This window comes from Anguilla rostrata, chromosome 3 (genome assembly GCF_018555375.3).
Source record: "Anguilla rostrata isolate EN2019 chromosome 3, ASM1855537v3, whole genome shotgun sequence".
NCBI classification, from domain to species: Eukaryota; Metazoa; Chordata; class Actinopteri; order Anguilliformes; family Anguillidae; genus Anguilla; species Anguilla rostrata.
Genome location: NC_057935.1, coordinates 30007069 through 30030718, shown reverse-complemented (window position 1 = coordinate 30030718; position 23650 = coordinate 30007069). Strand labels below are relative to the sequence as shown.

The window sequence follows — 23650 nt, the reverse complement described above, 5'->3', positions numbered from 1 at the left end:
ATGTGAATGCTATGGCAAATAAGACATGGCCTTGTCATAGTGGTATTCAAGTTAATAACAGTATAACCAGTTCGCCCCCCCCCACAATCTGAGGTTTTATTGATTTTTCTGATGTTTGCGGAGGTGTAACTGCACAGCCTGCTCTGGTCAATATTTGGCTTTGTCTTATTGTGATATGTTGACTTCCTTTGGATAGCACTTTTACACTTGCACAAATATGTACTTATTCACATAGTCTTGCCTGTTACTAGCCTGCTGGCTGCTAGCTGCTAAGTTACTCGCAACAGCTGTATACTGTCGGGGTTTTCCCTAGGTTTTCAGAGGGCTTAGGCGCTCTCAGCTAGATTTTGGAACAGCGTTTAAAAAAATATATATATATTTGAAAAAACGCTTTGACCAGCAGTTTTCATCAGAAAAAGACTAACTTTGTTTAGCTACCAAGCCAACGTTAGTTCCCATCGAGGTATCTTTATGTAACATCAACTAACTAGCTTCGCTGGCTAACGTTGTCATAAAATGTTTCCTGACCGTGAAAGCTTTATTACTTGTTTACATTTTTGACAGATGTGGCTAGTAGGTAAATCTATCGCTGTTTCCATCGCAGCACTTTCGACACAAGCAATTTGAAGCGCTATCCTAAAATTTATTTTTACCGTGAAGAGTGCCTGACCCGCAACCGTAGTAATGTTAACACGGCAGCACAATTACATCGAGAAATACCATCTTCGGGGGAAAAAAACGCTATATTCTGTAGATGCATTTAACCTACCATGCATAAAAACATAAAAATGTTTGTCAGATGTACAATAGTGCAAAATCTGAGTGTTGAAATGGCTATACGCATGTGATGCATAGGAGACTGTTGATGAGTCTACTCAAACCATTGAACTTCACTCCTTCCATACAAAGAAAAACCCCAAGTCATTAAATAAAGACACAATCATTGTTATGGCGAACCCAAGTTATACATAATGCTGATCCAGTCGGATGTTTTCACACTTGCTGACTCAACAGACGCTGTCCGTTTTCTTTTGGAGGTCTGATAAGGAGAACACTTCTGTATGCCGCCTTACAAGAGCCTGGATGCGAGCTTCCAATTCGGAGATCTTTTCTGCTAGTTTAGCGTTAGATATACATTTATTACAAATAACATTACCAATAATGGCAGAAGACACAACTAAACAGATTGCACTCGCAGCAAAGGACAGGTGAAGAGGAGGGAGAGCACAGGGAAGCAGGCATGATTACGTTTACTCAACTTTTGTGTGAAGTGCTGGAATTAGATGGCAAAATGCCAGACTGCTTGGTTTCTTGGATCAGGGTGTGGTTCATTTCAGAAAAGGACAGAGAATCTGCAATATATAAGAACTGGTGAGAGATAACTAGTATATTTTGAAATATTTTCAATAGTTGTACTTTATTCTTGTTACTGACTATTAACTATACTAGCAAGTACAACATAATGCTGACATTAGCTAACTGCTATGAGAAGATAGCTTGTTATATATTTAAAATCTATGGTTGGGATCAATATGCTAAATATATAGATTTTTATATTTTTGTGTGCAACTGTTAACCCCTTCATGCAAGCCCCCTAGTGGCCTGCACTCCGGTGTGCCTAGATTTCTCAGCTCAGACATTCATTGCTTCTGCAACTGTGAGTTGAAAACACAAACTCTGTGTTCTAGTTTTATTAGCAGACAATAGACGACAACTATGCTGAATACAGTCGCACCAGTCGTTTGTTTAACAAGCACCCCCTCCCTGCAGTCTAATCTGCAACTACACCCCCCACCCATGACTCAGTGGACAATAATGTCTATCTGGGCATTAATAAGAATATTCTTTCACCACAAAAAAATCGTATTTCGTCATAACAACAAGATAAACCCAACAATAGCCCTATATATGCCAATACAGCAGTGAAAACGCTGCTCACTGAATAATGAAATAAGACAAATTTTTCTAAAATGATACCATTTCATTCTGTCAATATCTGGGACTGAATATGGAACAAATATATAACCTTACCATTGGTTTTATGTGTAGAGATGTCCCTTTCGAGGCTGAGTGGTCAAATATTGTCTTGGACAATCAATTTGTGAAATATAGGCTCATTTACAACCAAATTGTACAAATAAATACACCATATCTTGCGCCGTGGGCTATGCGTGCAAATTGTACTCACTCACTCACTCACGGACGACTTTTGAGGGAGGTTTGGTGGGACGCATGTGCAGGTGGTGCTTCGTTTAGTAGGACGCATGCGCAGGTGGTACGGCAACATTTTTAAGCACAGCTTTATCGCCTAACGTTACTTTAGCTAACCCTAACATGTTCGCATTTTGCCCACTTTAGCTAACCTAGTTAGCGCGTACGGATGCTATCATGCACGCATGAGTAGGAGCTAAGGACACATAGCTACAACCACCGATACATATGTTTGGACACACGGAGGACAACAAATAACGTTACAGAGGTGAGGATGTGCCATAGCTAGCTAGTCCGGAGGGCAAAATGGAGCTTTAGAGCTTTAGAATGTCGCCAGCAGTGTATGCGTGTGAGCTCCACAACACATTTCTCATAGAAAAAGTAGTTTGTAGCTTTTTTTTTTAGTTCATTACAGTGGTGGTAGAAATGACAAGAAGTAAGTGGTACTGTGCTGTTAGCCTTTATTGATCGCCGTACAAGGATTCTCAAAATCCATTTAAACCATTCACAAATGACCTGGGACTTTGAAATTATAAGGCAGGATGTATCAAGTCTCCAGTGAAAATATTGACCTGGCTATATAGAATTCTGAGAAAACCAACTGCCATATATGAGCGCGTAAAATCAACCAAAGAATATAGTTCGCCAAGTTGCGTCGTGGGTCTGGACGGTTTCGTGCTTGCTTTTTGTTTGTTTGCTTGCCCTATTTCTCTTTACTTAGGCTTCAAAAAACCCTTAGGCAGCCCACCCAAGACATTTCAATGCAGGAAAAATCCTGTGTTAATTAATCAACCTGTGGATCCACATATGTAAATGATGTGGCTTCAGTATGTAATTGATGTGACTTCAAACTAACGCTTAAGAGCAAAGACGTTTCGTTTTCCTAATACCAGGGTTCGTACGGTCATGAAAAACCTGGAAAAGTCATTGAAATTTAAAATGCAATTTCCAGGCCCTGGAAAAGTTATGGAAAATAATATTTTTTGAAAAGTAATGGAAATATAGCTAAAGTTGCATCAAACATAATTACTAATTAATCCAATCATAAAAATAGTATGTATAGTAATATAACGTAAATTGGCACGTAACCTTCGTGGTATTTTGGTCGTGTGAGAAGTTAATTCGGTCTGGCTCAATCTGTTTACAGGAACGCCCAACAGGCACGCTTCTGCTAATGTAGCAGTTAGTAAACGTCGGCCCTACTGTGCCGACAATATGCCAGGGAAGTGCAGCTTCAATAATATATCAGGGCTCGAAATTTACTTTTTTAGGCTACTTGGTAGCACTGGTGCTCCTAACTTTTTGAAGCAACAATATATGCAATAGATTTTTTTATTGATAAAAAACGACAATATAACAGTACGGTTTACAAGTAACAGTTAAACTGTCACGCCTGAAATGTGTCGACTCTTCAAGGAATTGCGTGTTATGCATTCAAATGACAAAGCGCTTCTCGTCACATTAATACCGCTAATTAAATCAACCGCCAGTAAACTGCATCGGAGAAATTAGCTGTTTCAAACGGGTCGCTACACAAAACACTACGTTAACGTTTCCAAAAAAATGCCGTAATCGTTCGCTTCAAATTTTCAGCTTTCGATAACGCTAATAAATTGAACATAAACTTTTGTCTTCAGGTAATATTAGTTAACGCGTTAGCTCTCTGTGTCGCGTGACAGTGGAGTGCAGCGAAAGGGAGTGATTGCAGGCGAATATTAACCCATTTAAAATCAGCATTAAAGGTAAGAATGTCAAGCTTACAACTGGTTAGAAGGGTCACCGTCAGCTCACAAGGCACATACTGAGTGTATTAACTAGCGAATGTACAGAGAAAGAGACGTTCGAAAAAAAAGGTCGCACCAGAACAATTATTTGCACTCGCACAAATGCTCACAATTATATTTCGAGGTCGCACAGATTAAATTTCGGGAGCATATGCGACCAAAATGGTCGCAATTTCGAGCCCTGTTTGAGACATTGACAAAAATGTTAAACTATTCGAATTCAAATATGAGAGAATGTATCTAAGTGTGTCTGTCTGGTGTTTATTTGTTTTAGAGAGGCACCATGTTTCAGATGCAGACCTAATTTTACTTATAAATTAAATAATTAATAATTTTAAATCATCCCGCTGAGAAAGTCATTTGTTTTGGTCATGGAAAAGTCATTGAAAATCATTGGTGAAAAAGTGTATGAACCCTGTAATACACATTGCCTCAATTTCCCCCGTCCTCGTATATTTTCCTCACATCCTTTCCAATTGTCGTCTCTTGGAGGGCACTAAGGGGAGAGGAATGGACAGCAAAAATAAGCCCTTTGATTTTTCTCAGTAGGAATATTCCAGAAAGTTGATTGGTGGGGCTTCAAAGCAAAACCCCTGGTTTGTGCCTAATGTCCTGAAATGAATATCTGTTACTTATAGTTGGTGCTATAATTAGTTGAATTCACGCTGTCCTATTAAACTCCATTGTGCCTGCACTGGCAATATCAACATACTGTCTTTGTGATAATGCTGATATGAGCTTTGATCGTCCCTATATTGATTGAGTTTTTTTTTTTGCGTAGGAGAGAAAGGAGTTGGGAAAGGCACCCAAAAACCACTACATTATAAAGGGTGCTTATTCCACAGAATTGTAAAGGACTTCATGATTCAAGGAGGAGATTTCAGTGAAGGTAAGATCTGTCACAGTGTTTACTGTTCATATTGTTCATAAGCATTGCACTTCTGCCTGAATGTTGAATGTGCATTCTATGTTTTTCTAGGTAATGGCAGGGGAGGGGAATCCATTTATGGAGGATTCTTTGAAGGTAGGTTTCCTTTTTTTTTTTTTTTTTTTTCTTCCATGTATTGGGACGGCAGGTATGCCATCCTGCCAAGTTATGGCTTGGTGGGGAGCCATGCCCCATACTTATGCAGCACTGAGAGTTTGGGACTTTTCAGGGTCATTGTGGTTATTTCCTACAGAAATAACCACAATGACCACAGACTCTCAGCCCTTAAAAACATTGATTTCCTTACCTTCTGACCCCATGTCAACAGATTTCAAACGTCCACACAATAAAGCCCCAAACTCAGGGGCTTTTGCATTTTTTCATTCTTCTTTGTCCTGCCTGATTACATCATCACAAATGCTCCAGGCCCACAAAGAATATGTCTCCCCATTGAACATTTAGGTACATCAGCCAATAAAAACATTGGATACAGACACACTATCTACTGCCCTAGCAGCTCACTGGGTAGCATGTTTGCATTTGGAGCTTTTTGAATGAGTGTCAGACCCGGGTTCAAATCCCTTCATGGACTAAAGCAAAACTCATTACACTGGCTTGCAGGCTAACTAAAAATAAAACATTTAAACTATTGCTCTTGAATCTGTAAAATATTTGCGGGAAACTCATTTATATTTCTGAAATCCTAATAAAATACACCCATACTTTAGACAGTTACGCTTCTGGCATTTTCACCTAGTTTAACATTAGTTACCTTGCCAACGAGAGGGGCGACATAGCTCAGGAGGTAAGAGCGATTGTCTGGCAGTCGGAGGGTTGCTGGTTCAAACCCCGCTCTGGGCGTGTCGAAGTGTCCTTGAGCAAGACACCTAACCCCTAACTGCTCTGGCGAATGAGAGGCATCAATTGTAAAGCGCTTTGGATAAAAGCGCTATATAAATGCAGTCCATTTACCAGTCCATTAGGACAGACCAAGTGTATAATGTTAGTACAGATACCAATGCCTTCGTTGCTATTTGATCCTGAAGGTAACGTTTACAATCGTATAGAAACTATCATAAGATAATGACTTCTAAGTCAAAAACGGTTCACATTCATTAGCCTGTGCTGATAAGTTCTTTTTCACTGGTCTACTATAGCTACTCTGCTATGCCACATTAGTTAGCCCTATAGATCCTCTACCGACATACAAATAATTAATACGTCTGTCGTGTACAAGAGCCCATTAAAAACACTTTCATTTAAAATATGACATGCATATTTTTGTCATCCATGCCTGTGTATTTCTTTCAGAATTGAGGCTGTGTGTTTGCATGCATTCATGTGTATGCATAGCCTACATTTATATATGAATTACTATTATCATTTACTCATAACACACACAGCAAAAAAGATATGATCTGATGAAAATACATTTTAAATGTACAAAAATGCCAAGTTACTTGCATGTACAAAGCACTGTCTATAAGTCATTAATTCAAACTGGCAAAATCTAGGCCTTGAAACAATTTAGGAAACATTGAGTAGCATCACTTTTGGAATGCAGCTTGTTTAATTTATGTAAGGGAAGATAGACAATATTGTTTCTTAATACTTGGCTTTATTTTGATATCAATACTTTTAATGGCAGGCCTAGATTTTACCCGTTTGCAGTAATGGCTTATAGACAGTGCTTTGTACGTGTGAGTAACTGAATTTTTGTATGCTGAAAACGTGTTTTTCATCAGATTCAAATGTCACTACCCTACCTGCCAAGGTATATTAAAAAAGTTCAGGAGTTCTATTAAAAAGTGAAAATATATAAAGAAATCTCCTCCCCAAACTGCCCCCCTTCCTGACCCTACACCATTGTGTTACCTAAATACCTACAAAGATGGGCAAATGGATCAAATAACAGGCAGATAAACCAAAAATCAACTGTTTATAACACCATTAAGATGAAAGAAAACACTCAGTACGTTTACATGCACAGTTGAAATCGAGCTATAGTAATAGCTTGATTTGGCCAAAGATGAGATTTAATTGGATTATTGTCGTTGTCCCAATGTACATGACTCAGAATCAAATTATTGACCGAGGTGTGTCTGACTAAGGCTTCTTATAAATCCTGCTTCCTCCAATTTTGTCGCAACTTTTTTGAATAGTTTGTCATTCTGTGTTTTTCGTCCATCCATGTATTTTAGGATATTTAACTTTTTTAGTTGCGATAGCATGAAGTTAGTCTCCTTGTCCGTCCAGAAATGTGTTTTTTTTTCGCCATGATACTAGGGCGGGCAAAAAGGACCTTTAGAATGTCGCCAGCAGTGTATGTGCGTGAGCTTGACAATGCATTTCTCACAGAAAAGGTTGTTTGTTGCCTTTTTTAGTTTATTACAGTGGTGATGTAAGTGACAATAATTAAGTGGTACTGTGCTGTTAGCCTTTATTGATCGCCATACAAGGCTAATGTGAAGTACAATCGGACAGCACTAACCCATAAAAATGTACTTTGGATGACAGGCTACTTGCTCAATCGAACGGTAAATGTGAAAAACATTCGATTATAGTCAGCGGCACCAAAATTTTCAGTCACACCCTCAATAAACGGCAAAAGTCCCAGTAGAAGATTGACTTAAATCTTTTAAAGTTATATATTTTCTGAAACGTTATCGATTCCGCTTGGCCACCGTGTGCGTGAAGTTGCTATGTAAATTACGGAACATGCGCAGAAAGCCTAGGCCAATTGTACTCCGATTGAAGCGTATACATGCCGTAGTAAATCGACCCCGAACTGCATTATCTAGGTATGTTAATCCGACTTTGAAAAATTCAACTTCGTACTATTTCAGTCCGACTACGATGTTTACATGAGTTTTAAAAGTCCAGTTTTAGCCGGACTAATACAATAAATCAACTTTTTCAAACATCATGTAAACCCACTGACTGGTGAGCTCAGTTATTGGAAAGAGCCAAGATCTCTGCAGTTGATGACTGAAGAATTCTCACCATAATTAAGAAAACCCTCAAACACCAGACCGACAGACCAGAACACTCTTCAGATGGTGGGCATGGATATGCTGTCCATAAAAGACTACAGGAACCAAACTCCAGAGGCTGCACAGTAAGCAGAAAGAAGAAGCAGGATGGCCAGGTTACAGTTTGCTAAGAATTACCTGAAAGAACATGGAAAAAGGTCTTGCGGACCGATGAGACCAAGATGCACTTGTATCAGTGTGGAGGCCAAAAGGAACTACCCAAGGTCCAAAACACCCCCACTCCCCTCATCTGTGAAACGTGGTGGGGATATTATGGTTTGGGCATGTATGACTGCCACTGGTACCAGCTCACTTGTCTTCATTAAAGTTGTAACTGCTGATAGTAGTAACGGATTGAATTAAAGCCGCAAGCGGCGTTGGGAGGGGTCCAAGCATTGGCACCATCGCGCCCCCTATTGAGCGATTTTAAAATGGCTTTGTCCTCATGATCATATACCTTCACCCAACAAATCTACTGAATATCATGATGATTGTATAAAAAATCCCAACACTTAGATGGGATGTCGTAACACATATATGGCCCGGCGTGTATGTACAGTTGCAGCGGTTCCATGCCGCAACTAAAAAAAGGTGTCACACTAGTGTTGTCACGATACCAAAATTTTGACTTTGATACCAATACCAGGTTTAGTATCACGATAATTGATATTGAAACGATACTGATTCAATACTCGGTACCTAACGATACTGAAATTACCTTAATAGATCAGAAACGTAATGTCCACAAGGGATGACCTCATTTTCGAATTCACAGTTTATTAAAAACATGGTTTATTAACAACCTTTAAGTCGAAGCCTGTTCAACATATCAATAAGCATAGGACTATAGTGTTACAACACTAAACCATAGAAAACTATATTAAATATATTTCAAAAATTAAACAATTGTAAAGTAAATTATCTTTAAACAGGTCTTTCACTTTAAAATATATCTAAAAACAGCATATTTCAATAACAATACAGCATCTTCCTATAATAAAATATTTACAAATTAGAACAGCTATTGCTACTGAAGTGAACTGAGTCTAGGCTTGCGCTGTATCAACCATGAAGAATGCACAAGCGCAGGTCACCTCACTTGCCAACCTTAGTTGCTACTGCCATCTAGCGAAGATTCTGACAGATTACACTTTTCATCCTCTCAATCGGTAATGCGGGAGACACATGTCCCTGGCTTTTACATTTGACGCAAAACTACCGAATGTCGGAAAATTCTAATACCGAACCGTTTCTTTCTTTTTTTTTTTTTTTTTTAAGTACTGAGAAAGTGCTGAAGTGTCGGCGTACTGTGCAACACTACATCAGACACAAACCTATACAAATCCATGGCTCAGCTTAGCAGAGAATGCACATTTCGGAGCGCCTCAGAGACAGAATAATAACACACAAATACACATTTCAAAGAATAAATACACATTGAGAAAAAACTAAACAAAAGACGAAATATCTACTCGCGACCTGCGTGCTGCTCGCAGAATAGCCTACCATATTATTTATTTAGACACTGGCATATAAGAAAATTTGACCGATAAAACGCTATTCCAAAAGCAAAATCATACATGTTATACATCGTTAGAAAGCTTATACTCTCACCTACTGAATAAATGAATTGTCAATCAAGCCAAATTGTACTAAAAAGGGCGACAACGCCGTAAGCAACAGGTGTGGTATTACGCACAGCTATTTTTGAAGGTAGCCGACCCAGGCGTCTCACATGCGCCTATATTTCACAAACGGATTGTCCAAGACAATATATGACCACTCATTCGCAAAAGGGACATCTCTACGCGTAAACCCGATGGTAAGATTGTATATTTATTAAATGCATAGTCCCAGATATTGACTGTATGACATGGTATAATTTTAAAAAACGTTGTCTCGTTTATTTCATTATTCAGTGAGCAGCGTTTTGACTGCTGTATTGGCATATTTTAGGGCTAATGTCTGGTTTATCTTGTTGCTACAGAATATCACATTACATTACATTACAGGCATTTGGCAGACGCTCTTATCCAGAGCGATGTACAACAAAGTGTATAACCATAACCAGGAACAAGTGTGTCGAAAACCCTAGAGGGCAGTAGCCTATCGTTCCAAGTGCAGGGAACAACCACATAGTTCAACTTGGACCCTGTAGGTTAAACTGATTAACACTAACACAAACAAGAACAGCAACAACGCAGTATATGCAAAAATACAAGCAATAGTCAAGACGAGTGCATTAACTAAGTCACCTACGAAACAGCTAACTAGTTACAACCCTAACCTTACAGTCAATTTAGAGATTAAATTGAGAATACGATTTCTCTCAGCATAATGACTGATTTAAAGACTAAACGAACTCACCCGATATTGTCTTCAAATGGATCCATGCCAAAGAAAAGTAATGATTCATCCTCTCAAAAAGCTTTTACTAACAAACTTTTAGTAACAAAAAACTAAATATCAACTCGCCACCCCTGCTACCTGCGCTCGGAGTACCGTATTATTTATTTAGACATTGGCAGACTACAGCATAAATTGCGTCTTTTGTTAATATTCAGTATTAGAAATTGCAGCGAGAAACTGCAGCTGTAGACAGAAGATAGTTTGTTATGGTAGCAACAGAAGGAAGCGGACTATACATGTATTGCCATCATGTTTTATTATACCAGCGTGTTTTCGCGCGTTTGCACAAACTCAAAACCTACCAATAAAATGGTTTAGCTATTTCTCACCATAATGACAGATTTAAAGACTAAACAAACTCACCTGATACTGTCTTCAAATGGATCCATGCCAAAGAAAAGTAATTATTCATCCTCTCAAAAAGCTTTTACTAACAAACCTTTAATAGCCTAGCATGCACTCTGGCTGGCACTGTCTTCCATTGCTTCCCCGACGTTCAGACCCTCGCCTCACTGATAAAAACTAGACCCTACGGTGTCGGATTACTTGCGTCGCCATGGATGTCGCTTGCCGTAAAGAAGTTTACTAGATGTCGTAACACTTAGATTTGGAGCTCCAGCCCTTCCGCACCCCAACTAATAAAGAAGTCCAAATGGCGGGCAAACAATATGGCGGACATAGGTGGTCCCAATGGCAAAGTTGTAGAGCACATTCAGATGCATCGGTCGATGAAGTTTTGTGTTGATCTAACTGATGGTGTGGGAGTTATGGCCTTTTACGCAAAACCCTTTGTTATAGCGCCACCATCTGGCCGACATAGGTGCTTTTTAGTGCCTGAGTAGTGGGGGGCCATAGGAACCCACCTACCAAATTTGGTTGGTCTACAACGTATGGTTGCTGAGCCTCAGACGCTTTTAGCGGAGAAAAATAATAAGAATAATAATAATCCTAACAGATACAACAGGGTTCCACCAGCTTCGCTGCTTGGACCCCTAATTATGAAGTGTACAGTAGAATCTTTTCTGCTCAAGTTCAACCACATCACTTTAAACTCACTGGACTGAGCTTCATTGCTTGCATTTATTATTTTGGCCCTGACGTGACCTGTGTAATTGATTGCTCCCATTACCCTGTTTAATTTTTATACTTAGTGTGAATCGTAATTTCCAAAGTAGGAACCACAATAAAACGACTTTCTGTCCTGCCTTTCTTCACAGACTGCATATGTTGGGTACAAAAGTGACAACGCATCCTTTCAAGAGTGGTCAGAATTGTATTTTTTAAATTGTAAATACAATTATAAATGTCGTTTGGCTTCACCAGTGCAAGTGCTTCAAAATATCAGAGACATCAATGAAAATAATGAATAATAATGACCAAAAGCATAAAAGAGTCTACCAGTTTAACTAGCTAAAATAGCATTTTAAATGCTGCTCTGTGTAATTGGGATATTTAGGAGTTTCATTATCTAATGAAGATTTGCAAACTGTAGTTATGAGTAACTTACTGTCCTCCTCGCGGCCATCAAACTAGTTGTGGGCGTTACGGTTCTGTTCAGGGCACAAATCATTTGACTCGGTCCCCCAAAAGGATTCATTCACCGATTTGTTCATCAGTTCCCTCATTGCTCTCATTCAGACACCCACAAACACAAACAAGAGTCTGTGACTGTTGTGACGTGACTGTTTCCGACTTCAGACTCATTCTCTCACTCGTTCACTGACGAGAATGAGAGTCATCATGCACTGACTGAAAACTGTAGGTGGCTGTAGAGAGCACCCAATTTGGTCGTGCAGGCTTATTCTTGACCTCGTTGACTGAAAAACTGCTCAGATATACAGTGCCTTCTGGAAGTATTCAGACCCCTTCACTTTTTCCATATTTTGTTACGTTACAGCCTTATTATGAAATGGATTAAATTCCCATCCATCTACACACAATACCCCATAATGACAAAGTGAAAACAGGTTTTTAGAAAATTTTGCAAATGTATTAAAAATAAAAAACTGATATCACATTTACATAAGTAATCAGACTCAATACTTTTCTGAGGCACCTTTGGCAGTGATTACAGCCTCGACTCTTCTTGACGCTACAAGCTTGGCACACCTGTATTTGTGGTATTTTTCCCATTCTTCTCTGCAGATCCTCTCAAGCTCTGTCAGGTTGGATAGGGAGCATTGCTGTACAGCTATTTTCAGGTCTCTCCAGAGATGTTTGATCGGGTTCAAGTTCACAGGCTTGTCCTGAAGCCACTCCTGCATTGTCTTGGCTGTGTGCTTAGGGTCGTTGTCCTGTTGGAAGGTGAACCTTTGCCCCAGTCTGAGGTCCAGAGTGTTCTGGCGCAGGTTTTCATTAAGGATCTCTTTGCTCCATTCATCTTTCCCTCGATCCTGACTAGTCTCCCAGTTCCTGCCACTGAAAAACATCCCCACAGCATGATGCTGCCACCACCATGCTTCACCGTAAGGTGATGAGTGGTGCCTGGTTTCCTCCAGACATGAAGCTTGGCATTGTGACCAAAGAGTTCAATCTTGGTTTCATCAGACCAGAGAATCTTGTTTCTCATAGTCTGAGAGTCCTTTAGGTGGCTTCCATCTGGCCACTCTACCATAAATGCCTGATCGAGTGCTGCCGAGATGGTTGTCCTTCTGGAAGGCTCTCCCATCTCCACAGAGAAACTCTGGAGCTCTGTCAGAGTGGGCATCGGGTTCTTGGTCACCTCCCTGACCAAGGCCCTTCTCCCCTGATTGCTCAGTTTGGCTGGGTGGCCAGCTCTAGGAAGAGTCCTGGTAGTTTCAAACTTCTTCCTTTTAAGAATGATGGAGGCCACTGTGATCTTTTAGGGACCTTCAATGCTGTAGAAATTTTTTTTACCTCGACACAATCCTGTTTCGGAGGTGTATGGACAATTCCTTCGACTTCATGGCTTGGTTTTTGCTCTGTCATGCACTGTCAACTTTGGGTCCTTATCAGTCAGTCAATCAGCCTTTATTTATAGAGCACATTTCATACAAATTTGCAACACTGTGCTGAACACAAAAATGAAAATAAAAAACTTAAAAATCAGGTGATACATAAGTTAATAAAAGATAAGATAAATAAATTAATAAAACGATTTAAGAAGATTAAAATGATTACAAAAGAATATGGATGCCCTAACTAAAAGCAATGCTAAAAAGGTAAGTCTTGAGATTATTTTTGAAAGTATCTGGGGAAAAGGCTGGGGCCACAGAAACTGAATACCTCCTCACTTTTCTTGGCCCCAATCCTTGGAACAGTCAGAAGGCCAGTACCAGAGGACCCCAGGGATCTGCTGGGCACATACCTTAAAAGCATATCTGCTGATTAGGGAGGTGCAATACCATTAAGTGATTTAAAAACCAATAAGAGAATTATAAAATCTATTCTAAAACATACAGGGAGCCAGTGCAGGGTTTGTAGTACGGGGGTGATATGATCCCGTTTCTTTAATTTGGTTAAAACTGGCAGCAGCATTTTGTATCAGTTGAAGTCTGTTTATTTGTTTTTTGGGAAGACCGGTTAACAGAGCATTACAGTAGTCTAGTCAGCTAAAGACAAAGCTATGTACCAACCTCCCTGCATCTTGCTGCCTTAAGAAAGGTCTCACCAGCTATATTTCTGAGATGGAAACAGGCAGACTTTGTGACATTGCTGATATGAGAATTAAAATTTAGATCAGAGTCTATAATGACACCCAGATTATTTTCCTCTGTTTTTGTCTGTGAAGCCAAAGTGCCCAGCCTTGAATGAACTAAATTTATTTTTGATTTGGGACCGACTAGTAGAACTTCAGTCTTATTCTCATTTAATTTTAGAAAATTACTGTTCATCCAATCATTAATGTTAGTGAGGCAGTTTGTTAAAGTGGACTTGGGTCATTTGGCTTCGCAGACAAATAGAGCTGAGTGTCGTCAGCGTAGGAATGAAAATTCACCCTGTGCCTGCGAATAATATCTCCGAGAGGCAGCATATACAGAGAGAACTGGAGGGGTCCCAAGATGTTGCCTTGTGGGATGCCACAATCCATACTAACATGCTCAGAGAAGTGATCATCCAACTTTATAGTGAACTGTCTCCCAGTAATATATGTATAAAACCAATTTAAAACATTGCCTGAGAGTCCGACCCAATTTTCAAGCCTATCAATCAAAATACCATGGTCTATTGTATCGAATGCAGCGCTTAGATCTAAAAGAATAAAAATGGACACATTATTCAAATCAATACTAACTCTCAAGTCATTTATGACTTTCACTAATGCTGTCTCTGTGCTGTGGTGGGCTCTGAAACCTGATTGAAATTTTTCTAGGATGCTGTTTCCATTAAGATACTAATTAATTTGCTTAAAGACCACTTTTTCCAATACTTTACTTAAAAACGGTAAATTTGAGATGGGCCAAAAGTTGTTAAAATCAGAGCTTTTTTTAAAGCAACGGCCTCACAACTGCAGTCTTAAAAGCGTTTGGAAAAATGCCAGATTTTAAGGACAGATTTATAATGAGTAGTATATTCTTCAGCAGACAGTCAAAATTGTCTTTAAGAAATCTAGAGGGAATTGGGTCAAAAGAACTAGTGGTTGGCTTCAGCTGTGAAACAGTCCTGTTGAGTTCATTTTCACTAGTCATTGTGAAGCAGTGGATACTAGACTTTAGGGTCCGTTTGGTGGGCAGCAACTGTACTCCTTTGTGGACCTTATCTTGACAATTTTGTCCTTAAAATATAAGGAAAATTCCTCACATTTTGAAGCGGAGGCTTGGCTGGGGCAAGCTGGGCTTTCATCTGGATTTAATAGGCTGTCAATGGTTTTAAACAGCATCCTAGGGTTATGCGCATTGTCAGTGATGAGCTTTGAAAAATTAGTTTTTCTCGCAACATGCACAGCTCTGTTGTATGCAATAAGATATTCTCTAAAGATATCCAGGTGTACAGTTTACAGTTTACAGTACAGTTTACTTTTCCTCCATTTACGTTCTGCCCTTCTGCAGACTCTTTTTAGTTCATAAATATCATTTGTTTTCCAAGGCACATGTCTTTTCTTAAGCATTTTCTTTTCTGTGATAGGAGCGATAGTATCGATTGAGTCTTTAAGCATCCTGTTAAACTGCTCAACAAGATTGTGTACTCTGGAGCACATGCTAAGAAACATAGTGCACACTAGATCTGAGAATTTGGCACCTGTGGATACATCTAGGAAGTGCTTCTTAATGGTGCGTGCTTATCTCTTTTCCACCTGAGAGAGTACGGCATCAAAATAAATACAGAAATGGTCTGAAAAAACAACATTGGTAACTGCAGATAAGTTGATGTCGACCCCCTTGGAAATAACCAGATCTAATGTGTGTCCATGTTTATGCATTGGTAAGTTTACATTTCGGACAAGGTTAAATGTGTCAAGTAGGTTTAAAAACTCTGTTGCATTCGAGTCGTTGCTCTTATCTACATGTAGGTTAAAATCGCCAATTAAAAGTATTTTGTCGTATCTAGTGACTACAATGGATAAAATATCAGAGTTCAGGTAAAAAGTTTGCGCAGTGTTTTGGTGGACAATAGACTGTTATGGCAAGCACTGGCACAGCGGCTCTAATTTCTAATGCTAGAAACGCGGTGGAGGAGAAATTCCCAAGGTCGATTTTGTGGCAATTTAAAATCTGGTGGGCAAGCTTCAATTAGGCTTGCTACATTTGCAGACGACAACCATGTTTCTGTGAGACAACTTGCTATCCGAGATCATATCTTTGATAATAAAACTTTTGTTAGACAAAGATCTAACATTTAGCAGACTTACGTTAAGCTTATTTGCTCCCTTCGAGTTATCTGGCGGATGTGTTGCAGTAGTGATAGGGACAATAATGTGATTGCAGACATTTGCATAACGAGACGGTCTAATAATGCCACCTATTGGCCCACTACGGTAGCCTAATAAGACAGGAATGGGGAGTGGGTTGGCATGAAACCCGGGATTCAAAGTAGGACCTCCTGGCCTATAGGAGGAGCCAGTGAGATTCTCAATGGGTCCCAGCTCGGTAGAATTTGAGGAACCGGTATAACATTGGCAGGGACCCTGGGGGTATCAGTTGATATGGATGTTGTGCCGGTGGTTGCTGTTCTTGTCGGTGACGGTGGTATCAGCACTTAGCTCAGCTAAGGTCTTTCTCAGCCGACCAGAGATAAAGCTGAGGGGGGAGGAGGGGGGGAGAGAGAGGTGGGATGATTGGGGAGAGGAGGGGGCATGGTTGCTGGGCAGTGGAGCAGTTCGATAGTGGATGGTATCATTCAGTTTACCTAAGGTCCTTCTCAGATTCCGGGGAGTGACGTTGGCATGGCTGCTAGGCAGTGGATGGTGGATGGTATCAGAAATTACATCACTCTGCTCACACAGGGTCTTTCTCAGCCACCCAGAGATGTTCCTGAGGGGGAGGAGGGGGGAGAGGGAATATTCGGGAGAGCAGGGGAAAGACTTGGGGGTCCGGGGAATCCGCTGGTTTTCGTTGGTCCCACTCTGGGCATGGTTGCAGGTGTGTGCCTTTCTAAATCATGTCCAATTGAATTTACCACAGGTGGACTCCAATCAAGTTGTAGAAAGATCTAAAGTATGATCTGTGGAAACAGGATACACTTGAGCTCAATTTTGAGTGTCATAACAAAGGGTCTCAGTACTTATGGAAATGTGATATTTCAGTTTTTTAACACAAAGCGTTGGTTATAACAATAAAATCTAGAAATAGAAATCCTGCTCAAACTAATGTTTGTAACTCTGGATAAGTGTGTCAGCTTAGTGAACGTATTGAAATATAATTAACTTTCATTGTTTTGATTTATGGACACAGCAAGAGCAACAGCCAATAAATAAGATAGTGATGGCCCGGTCCCCTTGTGTAGTGTAAACTTCTGTCATGTTCTGTTGTTAGTTGTGACTATTGGCAAATGTGAGTTTTATAGCACCTTTATCCATTAAATATATTTTTGAAAATGTGTTTTTGCAAATACAAATTTCTAGTTTGCTGTGTTGAATGCATTTCTACATGTGATGATTCATTTGGTTTCATTGGTAGGTTTCTATAACTTGTATCAGTCTTTCAGAAATTGGTCTCATGGATTTTGGAAAGAAACCTGACACATTTTTACATTTCTTCCATAGATGAGAGTTTCTCGGTCAAACACAACAAGGAATATCTTCTGTCTATGGCAAACAGAGGCAAAGATACAAATGGGTCACAGTTTTTCATGTAAGTAAGAATGCTAGAAGTTGTTTTTCTTATGTATTTTCAGTGTTTCATGCATTTCAACTGAAATACTTTGGGTAAACCGATTTTGTTCTTATCTTCTTTGCTTCTTTCTGTGGTTCACCCTCCTATGGTTTTCGGATCTTTTTGGATGAATAGAACAACAAAACCTACTCCTCATCTGGATGGGTAAGTAATCCAAAAAGCTAAGTTAAGTTTTTCTGTCTGCATGGCACAATTTGACTATGTTCTTTATGGAGATGCAAATTTTAAATAATTACTTTGGTCAACAATCGTTGACGTTAACAAATAAATAATCGGTTGTCGCTAAAGTAAATTCCATTCCATTTCAAGTAACTATAGATTGACGCAAGAGGCAGTACTTTTCACATCTCCAGGCTTTGTGATCAGATTTTTTTTCACCCACATTCAGAATGCATTAGACCAAAACATCTACCGCAACATGAACGCACACGTCTTAAATTTAGACTAAAAGGCAACGTAATGAACACAGCTCTGATAATTTAATCTCTTCCTTCTCCCTGCTCCTCTTAAATTGTTTATTAAAACAGTACAGATATAGCCCAAAGATATAATCTTCATGTGTGTAATAATAAAAGAAACACATTTTGTCGCAGGTACAAAACGTTACTGTAACCCACTGGTCATTATTTCAGCTCAGGAACTGGGCACAAGGTTACATAGCGGTAAACATCTTATTAAGGTTAGGTTAACATATAGAGCTTCATCTAGAAGGTAATTTGAGTCATTACATTTCTCTGAAAGGGGTGCAACGTTAAGTGAACCAAAATGAAATTAATCTCTTTCATTTTTAAGCTTGATGGACGTGATTGTGTAATGAAGAATAGTCTTTGATTAATCCATTACATTGCTATTCCTGTATCTCAATAACATAGTTGGTATTATTGCAAATGTGCGGCCCATCTTGCTAGTTAAGTGATAGCTTTTAAAATGACGTGTGTTCTTGTCTTTTTAATATTTTTACTACATGATTTTAACCTGAATTCTTATCGTGATTTTGATGCATCAATGTATGTTCTAGAGTCCATGTGGTTTTTGGTCAAGTGATCTCTGGCCAGGAAGTGATTAAGACCATTGAAATTCAGAAGACAGATGCCAGCAGTAGGCCATATGCTGAAGTCAAGGTTCTCAACTGTGGAGAACTTATTCCAAAATCTAAAGGTTTGTGTTTGCTCTGTTTTGATGTTATTTTGAATATTTGTGATTTTATAATGTTATTTTGAGCCTGGTGCTCAGTCTCTAATGCCATACCACTAACAACTTAATAATGACTAGAGATGGGCGTGAGTGCTTAATGCAAGTTCTGCTTAAGCTGTATATAGTATTCAAAAAATATATAAATACATTTTAGAATCTGTCAACGATAACAATTTTTATTAAATTATTATCTGTGTTCAGGATAAATGTTAAACCTTTTGAATGCACAAGGGCAACAATACACTTTTTGAATGCACAACGGCGAGTGGAGATACACACTACATAAATGAACAGGATGACTTTGCCAACAAATTTATATAATAATTCTATGAGCTCGTTCTTCAGATTAGGGAGGTTATCCGAGAGAAGTTTTAACTTTTGATTGAAAGTTGGAAACAGGACATAAAATGTTAAGGCTTCACTATGCTTCAAACAAACTGGTTTGTACGACTTGTTGTCAACGTCGGACAGTGTTGTTATTCATAACTTTACCAAAGTAACTAAACTCAGCGATGGGTCGAGAAGGTGTCTGTCATCAAGAGGGGATGGGCAGTGTATGCGCGTGAGCTCGATAATACATTTCTCACAGAAAAGGTAGTTTGTCTCCTTTTTTTTAGTTTATTACAGTGGTGATAGAAGTGACAATAATTAAGTGGTGCTGTGCTGTTAGCCTTTACTGATCGCCGTACAAGGTTAATGTGAAGTAGCTAGCACAATCGGACAGTACTAACCCATAAAAATGTACTTTGAATGATACTTGCTCAATCGAACCGTAAATCTGAAAAACATTTGATTATAGTCAGCTGCACCGAAATTTTCTTTCACACCCTCAATAAACGACACAAGTCCCAGCATAATATTGAATTAAACCTTTTAAAGTTATATATTTTCTTGTAGCAGGACGGTGTGTCCAGTCAGATTTCTTTACGGGGCGTGGAAAGGGGATTGGTTACTGTACTCGTGACGCACTAAGTTGATAACATTCTCAAACGCCTGAAATTAGGACGATAAATTTAAAACGCATATTTCTCAAAAAATAAAGAACGGACATAATACTTTACTCATCATGTTTCTTCAATGCCTCTTGTGCAAATAGCACATAAAACCGAGAAAGTGTGAAAAGCACCACGTTACTCCTTTAAGGGGTACCTTATTTAAAGCTTTATAGCTCCAGATGTGAGCATCACAGAGACTTGAAAGGTGGCTTGAATTAAGCATTTGTACCATTTACAATACTAACTTAGATTAGTTTATATTAATAATTTAGGAAGAAATAAAGACAAATGCAATTGTCTAGGAAAAAAATAAAAAATGAATTTACTCTTTTTTATTTTGCAAAGAAATACTGAGAGTTCCCATATATAAAACAGGTTAAACTACATGTCCTGGATCAAAAACTCCTTGACCACAAATGTGTAAATTCCTATGGGTGGATTTTTGTAACTACTAAAGGTCTATGAAGCAGAAAGTAAGCACTGTACCCAGTGTCTCCAAATTTATCCAGATTGTCTAAATTGTGCATTGCTGGAAATCACAACATAATCATGTAGCCTATTTCACAACAAATCAACTGTTTTGACTCAAAACTCATTGTTGCATCATTTTCAAGTGGGAATTACATGCTGTCCGTCAGTACAGTGGTCTAAAATATCTAGGGTTCGGGTTAGAGAAACATATCCAAATGCTCTCCAAAAATGATTAAAATGCTTTTTTCTATAATGCATATAAATGTGCCCCTTATGAAGGTTTACGATGAAACCTTGATATCAGATAAAAAAATAATGCAAAAACATGGTCACACAATATGCTACAGTACCTAAATGTGGAATCATTAGCTCTAGTATGTTTTTCTGTACTCTACAGTATGTAATGTTTTCTTGTATGGGGATGGGACGACATTAAAACAATATTCAACCATCTACCACATTTTGCCGATGTTCCAGCTTTCACTTCATATCCAGTGCATGAAACACAAACACTACTGAGCTACCAAGGAGCACTTACATTACAGTGTGAAATGTCCTCATTATAAAATACCACTAACCTATTTAAAGACACTCAATTTCAAAAATAACGTATATAACCAAAATATTTTGAGCAGTAATACTTACATAGCGATGATGAAATGTTATGTGTTCAGTAGATTGAGGCAGCGGCAGAAGCTGTCATTCTCCTCTTCTGACTTACTATGTCAGCTTGGTCTATCAGCGAACAAATGGCTTAGCTTTGCTCAGAAGTCCTTAATAATAATAATAATAATAATAATAATAATAATAATAATAATATTTTCCAAGAAATTATGCAGTGTCTTTTACTGCTACCTCAGAGTGAATGCATAAGGTGGCAATGATGATTCACAACTTTCGGTTTCGACTGGGCTATAAAACGCTGTTCCAACAGTAAAATTAGACATATTATACATCGTTAAAAAGCTTATACTGTCACCTTTTGAATAAATTAATCGTCAATCAAGCATGATTGTACTAAAAATTGTACTACACCGTAAACAACGTGTGGTATTACGCACAGCTACTTTGGATGGTACCCAGGCGCAGGGGCGTAGGTTTCATTTGAACATTGGGAGGGACCACAAACAGTAAATTTTCTCTGTGATGATAATAGAGGGGGACACTAATAATATACCATCCAATCAATTTTTTCAACATTTTGAGCAGGGTAGGTATGAGGTAGCTTGGTTGTTTTGAGAGGGTGCTAGCTAACAAATATAGCAAATAATATGACCGTAAAACTCAGTACCCTTCCTTAGCCATGCAGCCTGACTGATGTGCACACAGGTGGTTTAACTGCATTGAATAAAACCAGGAACAGTGTTTTTTTTTAAATTTTATTTCATGTTCCAGATTTGGGGGCTTTCTGGGTTTTACTCAGTTTTTCACATGGCACAGTTAGCCAGCTACAAGGAATAGGGCCCTGCACCAACACAAAAATGAGATGGTTCACACTCAGGAAGGACAAGGACTTTTTAACTAATTCCACTGTAATCGGAACAAGTCCAGAAATCAGACACAAAGACATCAACAGAAAGTGTTCAACATATAGAACCAGAGAGCAGCATATTTATCTAATATCATCAATTCATATTGATATTGGTTCAATAAAGTAATTTACATTTTATGTAGACAATCATAAAATTATTCACCTACACAAATCAAATATAAAATTTTAATTTAATGCATCGCATGAGATGTTTATCATTCAAATAGCTTTTTTTTGTTGCTAGTGTTATTTTTCTTTGTTAAATTGGCATATGTTCTGCCTCAATTTATTACCACGCTCTTAGCTACTGCTGTTATAGTCTGATATAAATGTGTTGTGCAAGCTAACCTGCCATATGCATAGTCAGGACAAGAGGACAGCCATAACATCTACACCCGTTAAATGCTGTCCCTTTCCTTTATTATTCACACGTTAGTAAAAATGCATTTCTTTTGTCAACTAATACTGGTTACGATATGTATGTTTGTGTACAGTGTATAGACACTTTCAACGGTAACAACATAAACAAACGTTACTGCGCATGTGCGTTGTTCTGGCCCTAACTTAACTTCCGGCAGACTTCCGCAAACAATCAATAGCAACAGAGTCCCTCTAGACTATTTCTGATAACAAGCAAAATAAATAAGTAAATTGCGTTAGCTAGCTAGTTAAAACTATGTCTAACCAGTATTATTTGGGCTTACCAGTCGAAGAAAAGAACCGTTACTTGGCCAAACTCAAATGCGATAACGTTACACTACCAGAAAAACATTACAGAAACAGATAGTGTTGACAGTATTGCACCTTGCTGAGCATCATACATTCCTTGCATAATCCATAACTATTCTGGTTACATGCACATTCCTGTGTAAAAAGTGCACTCTTTCTATGACGTTGCTTAAAAACTATGATTATATGAGACACAAACTGGGGCTAGTGGGCAGCATGTGTAGCCAATGCAATTACTGTAGGTTATTTAGTATAGCATGCATTGATGGAAAAACATTGTGGCTCTAGTTTGGGTTATCTTGCTAGGTTACCACAACAAAAATGATCAGGCAATGTAACGCTGTCAAGTCACTGGAAACGGGTATCATGACGTTCAAAACGTAGCTAAAGCGTATCTACTAGCATTGATCTAACGTTACTGTGTATAATGTATACAATGTTAGCTACGTTTAGCTAGCTAGCTAGCTACAATCAGTTTAGTTGGCTAATTGTTCATAACTATTGAAGGCTTGTTACTGGTCAGCTAGCTAGCTATCGCTTATCATGAGTTTGCCTGAAACAAAGTCAGTACAGTGAGAGCACCTATTCGACCACCTTCGTTTGACAAACAGGAAAACGTAAACTGATTTCCAACTATTTATGAAATAGACAAAATATCGGTAACAACCTGTACCTAGTTATGTAGGAAAAATGTCCTTGTTATCCTCCCGTGGTTATTTTTCCAGTATTTTCACAATTTTTTTTCTGTGCCAGCAAATAAGTCAGAGGTGGTCCAGTGCTAGCTTTTGGTTGCTAAGGGGACGTGTATCGACCACCCCATATAAATGAATAGAACTTCATAAATAAATTTGCTAGCATACTGTATAAGTGTCCTTCCTTGCATATTTGAGGTTAATATGAGAGGGTGGTCGCTATCAGCACGTCCAGGAATCCGTACATATTTAGTTGTAACCCAAGTCGCAGGACGCAACGTCTGCGCCATTGGCTTTAATGGATCGCGATGACATAATTACACGCGTGTTGCTTGTCTTAAAGTTGATATAGTAAATAAGGCTGTATTAGTATTACTAAATG

General features: G+C 38.7%; 1 protein-coding gene across 5 annotated transcripts in view; it reads left to right on the top strand.

Annotated features, from left to right (window-relative positions):
- ppig (peptidylprolyl isomerase G (cyclophilin G)) overlaps window positions 1–23650 on the top strand; it is a 109894-nt gene that overhangs the window by 19980 nt on the left and 66264 nt on the right. For all 5 annotated transcript variants that reach the window (XM_064329884.1, XM_064329883.1, XM_064329882.1 and 2 more), the window contains 5 exons: window positions 4777–4884; window positions 4975–5019; window positions 17527–17614; window positions 17771–17800; window positions 18675–18814. In XM_064329884.1, the coding sequence (XP_064185954.1) occupies window positions 4777–4884; window positions 4975–5019; window positions 17527–17614; window positions 17771–17800; window positions 18675–18814 (411 nt within the window). The remainder of the gene's footprint in view (window positions 1–4776; window positions 4885–4974; window positions 5020–17526; window positions 17615–17770; window positions 17801–18674; window positions 18815–23650) is intronic.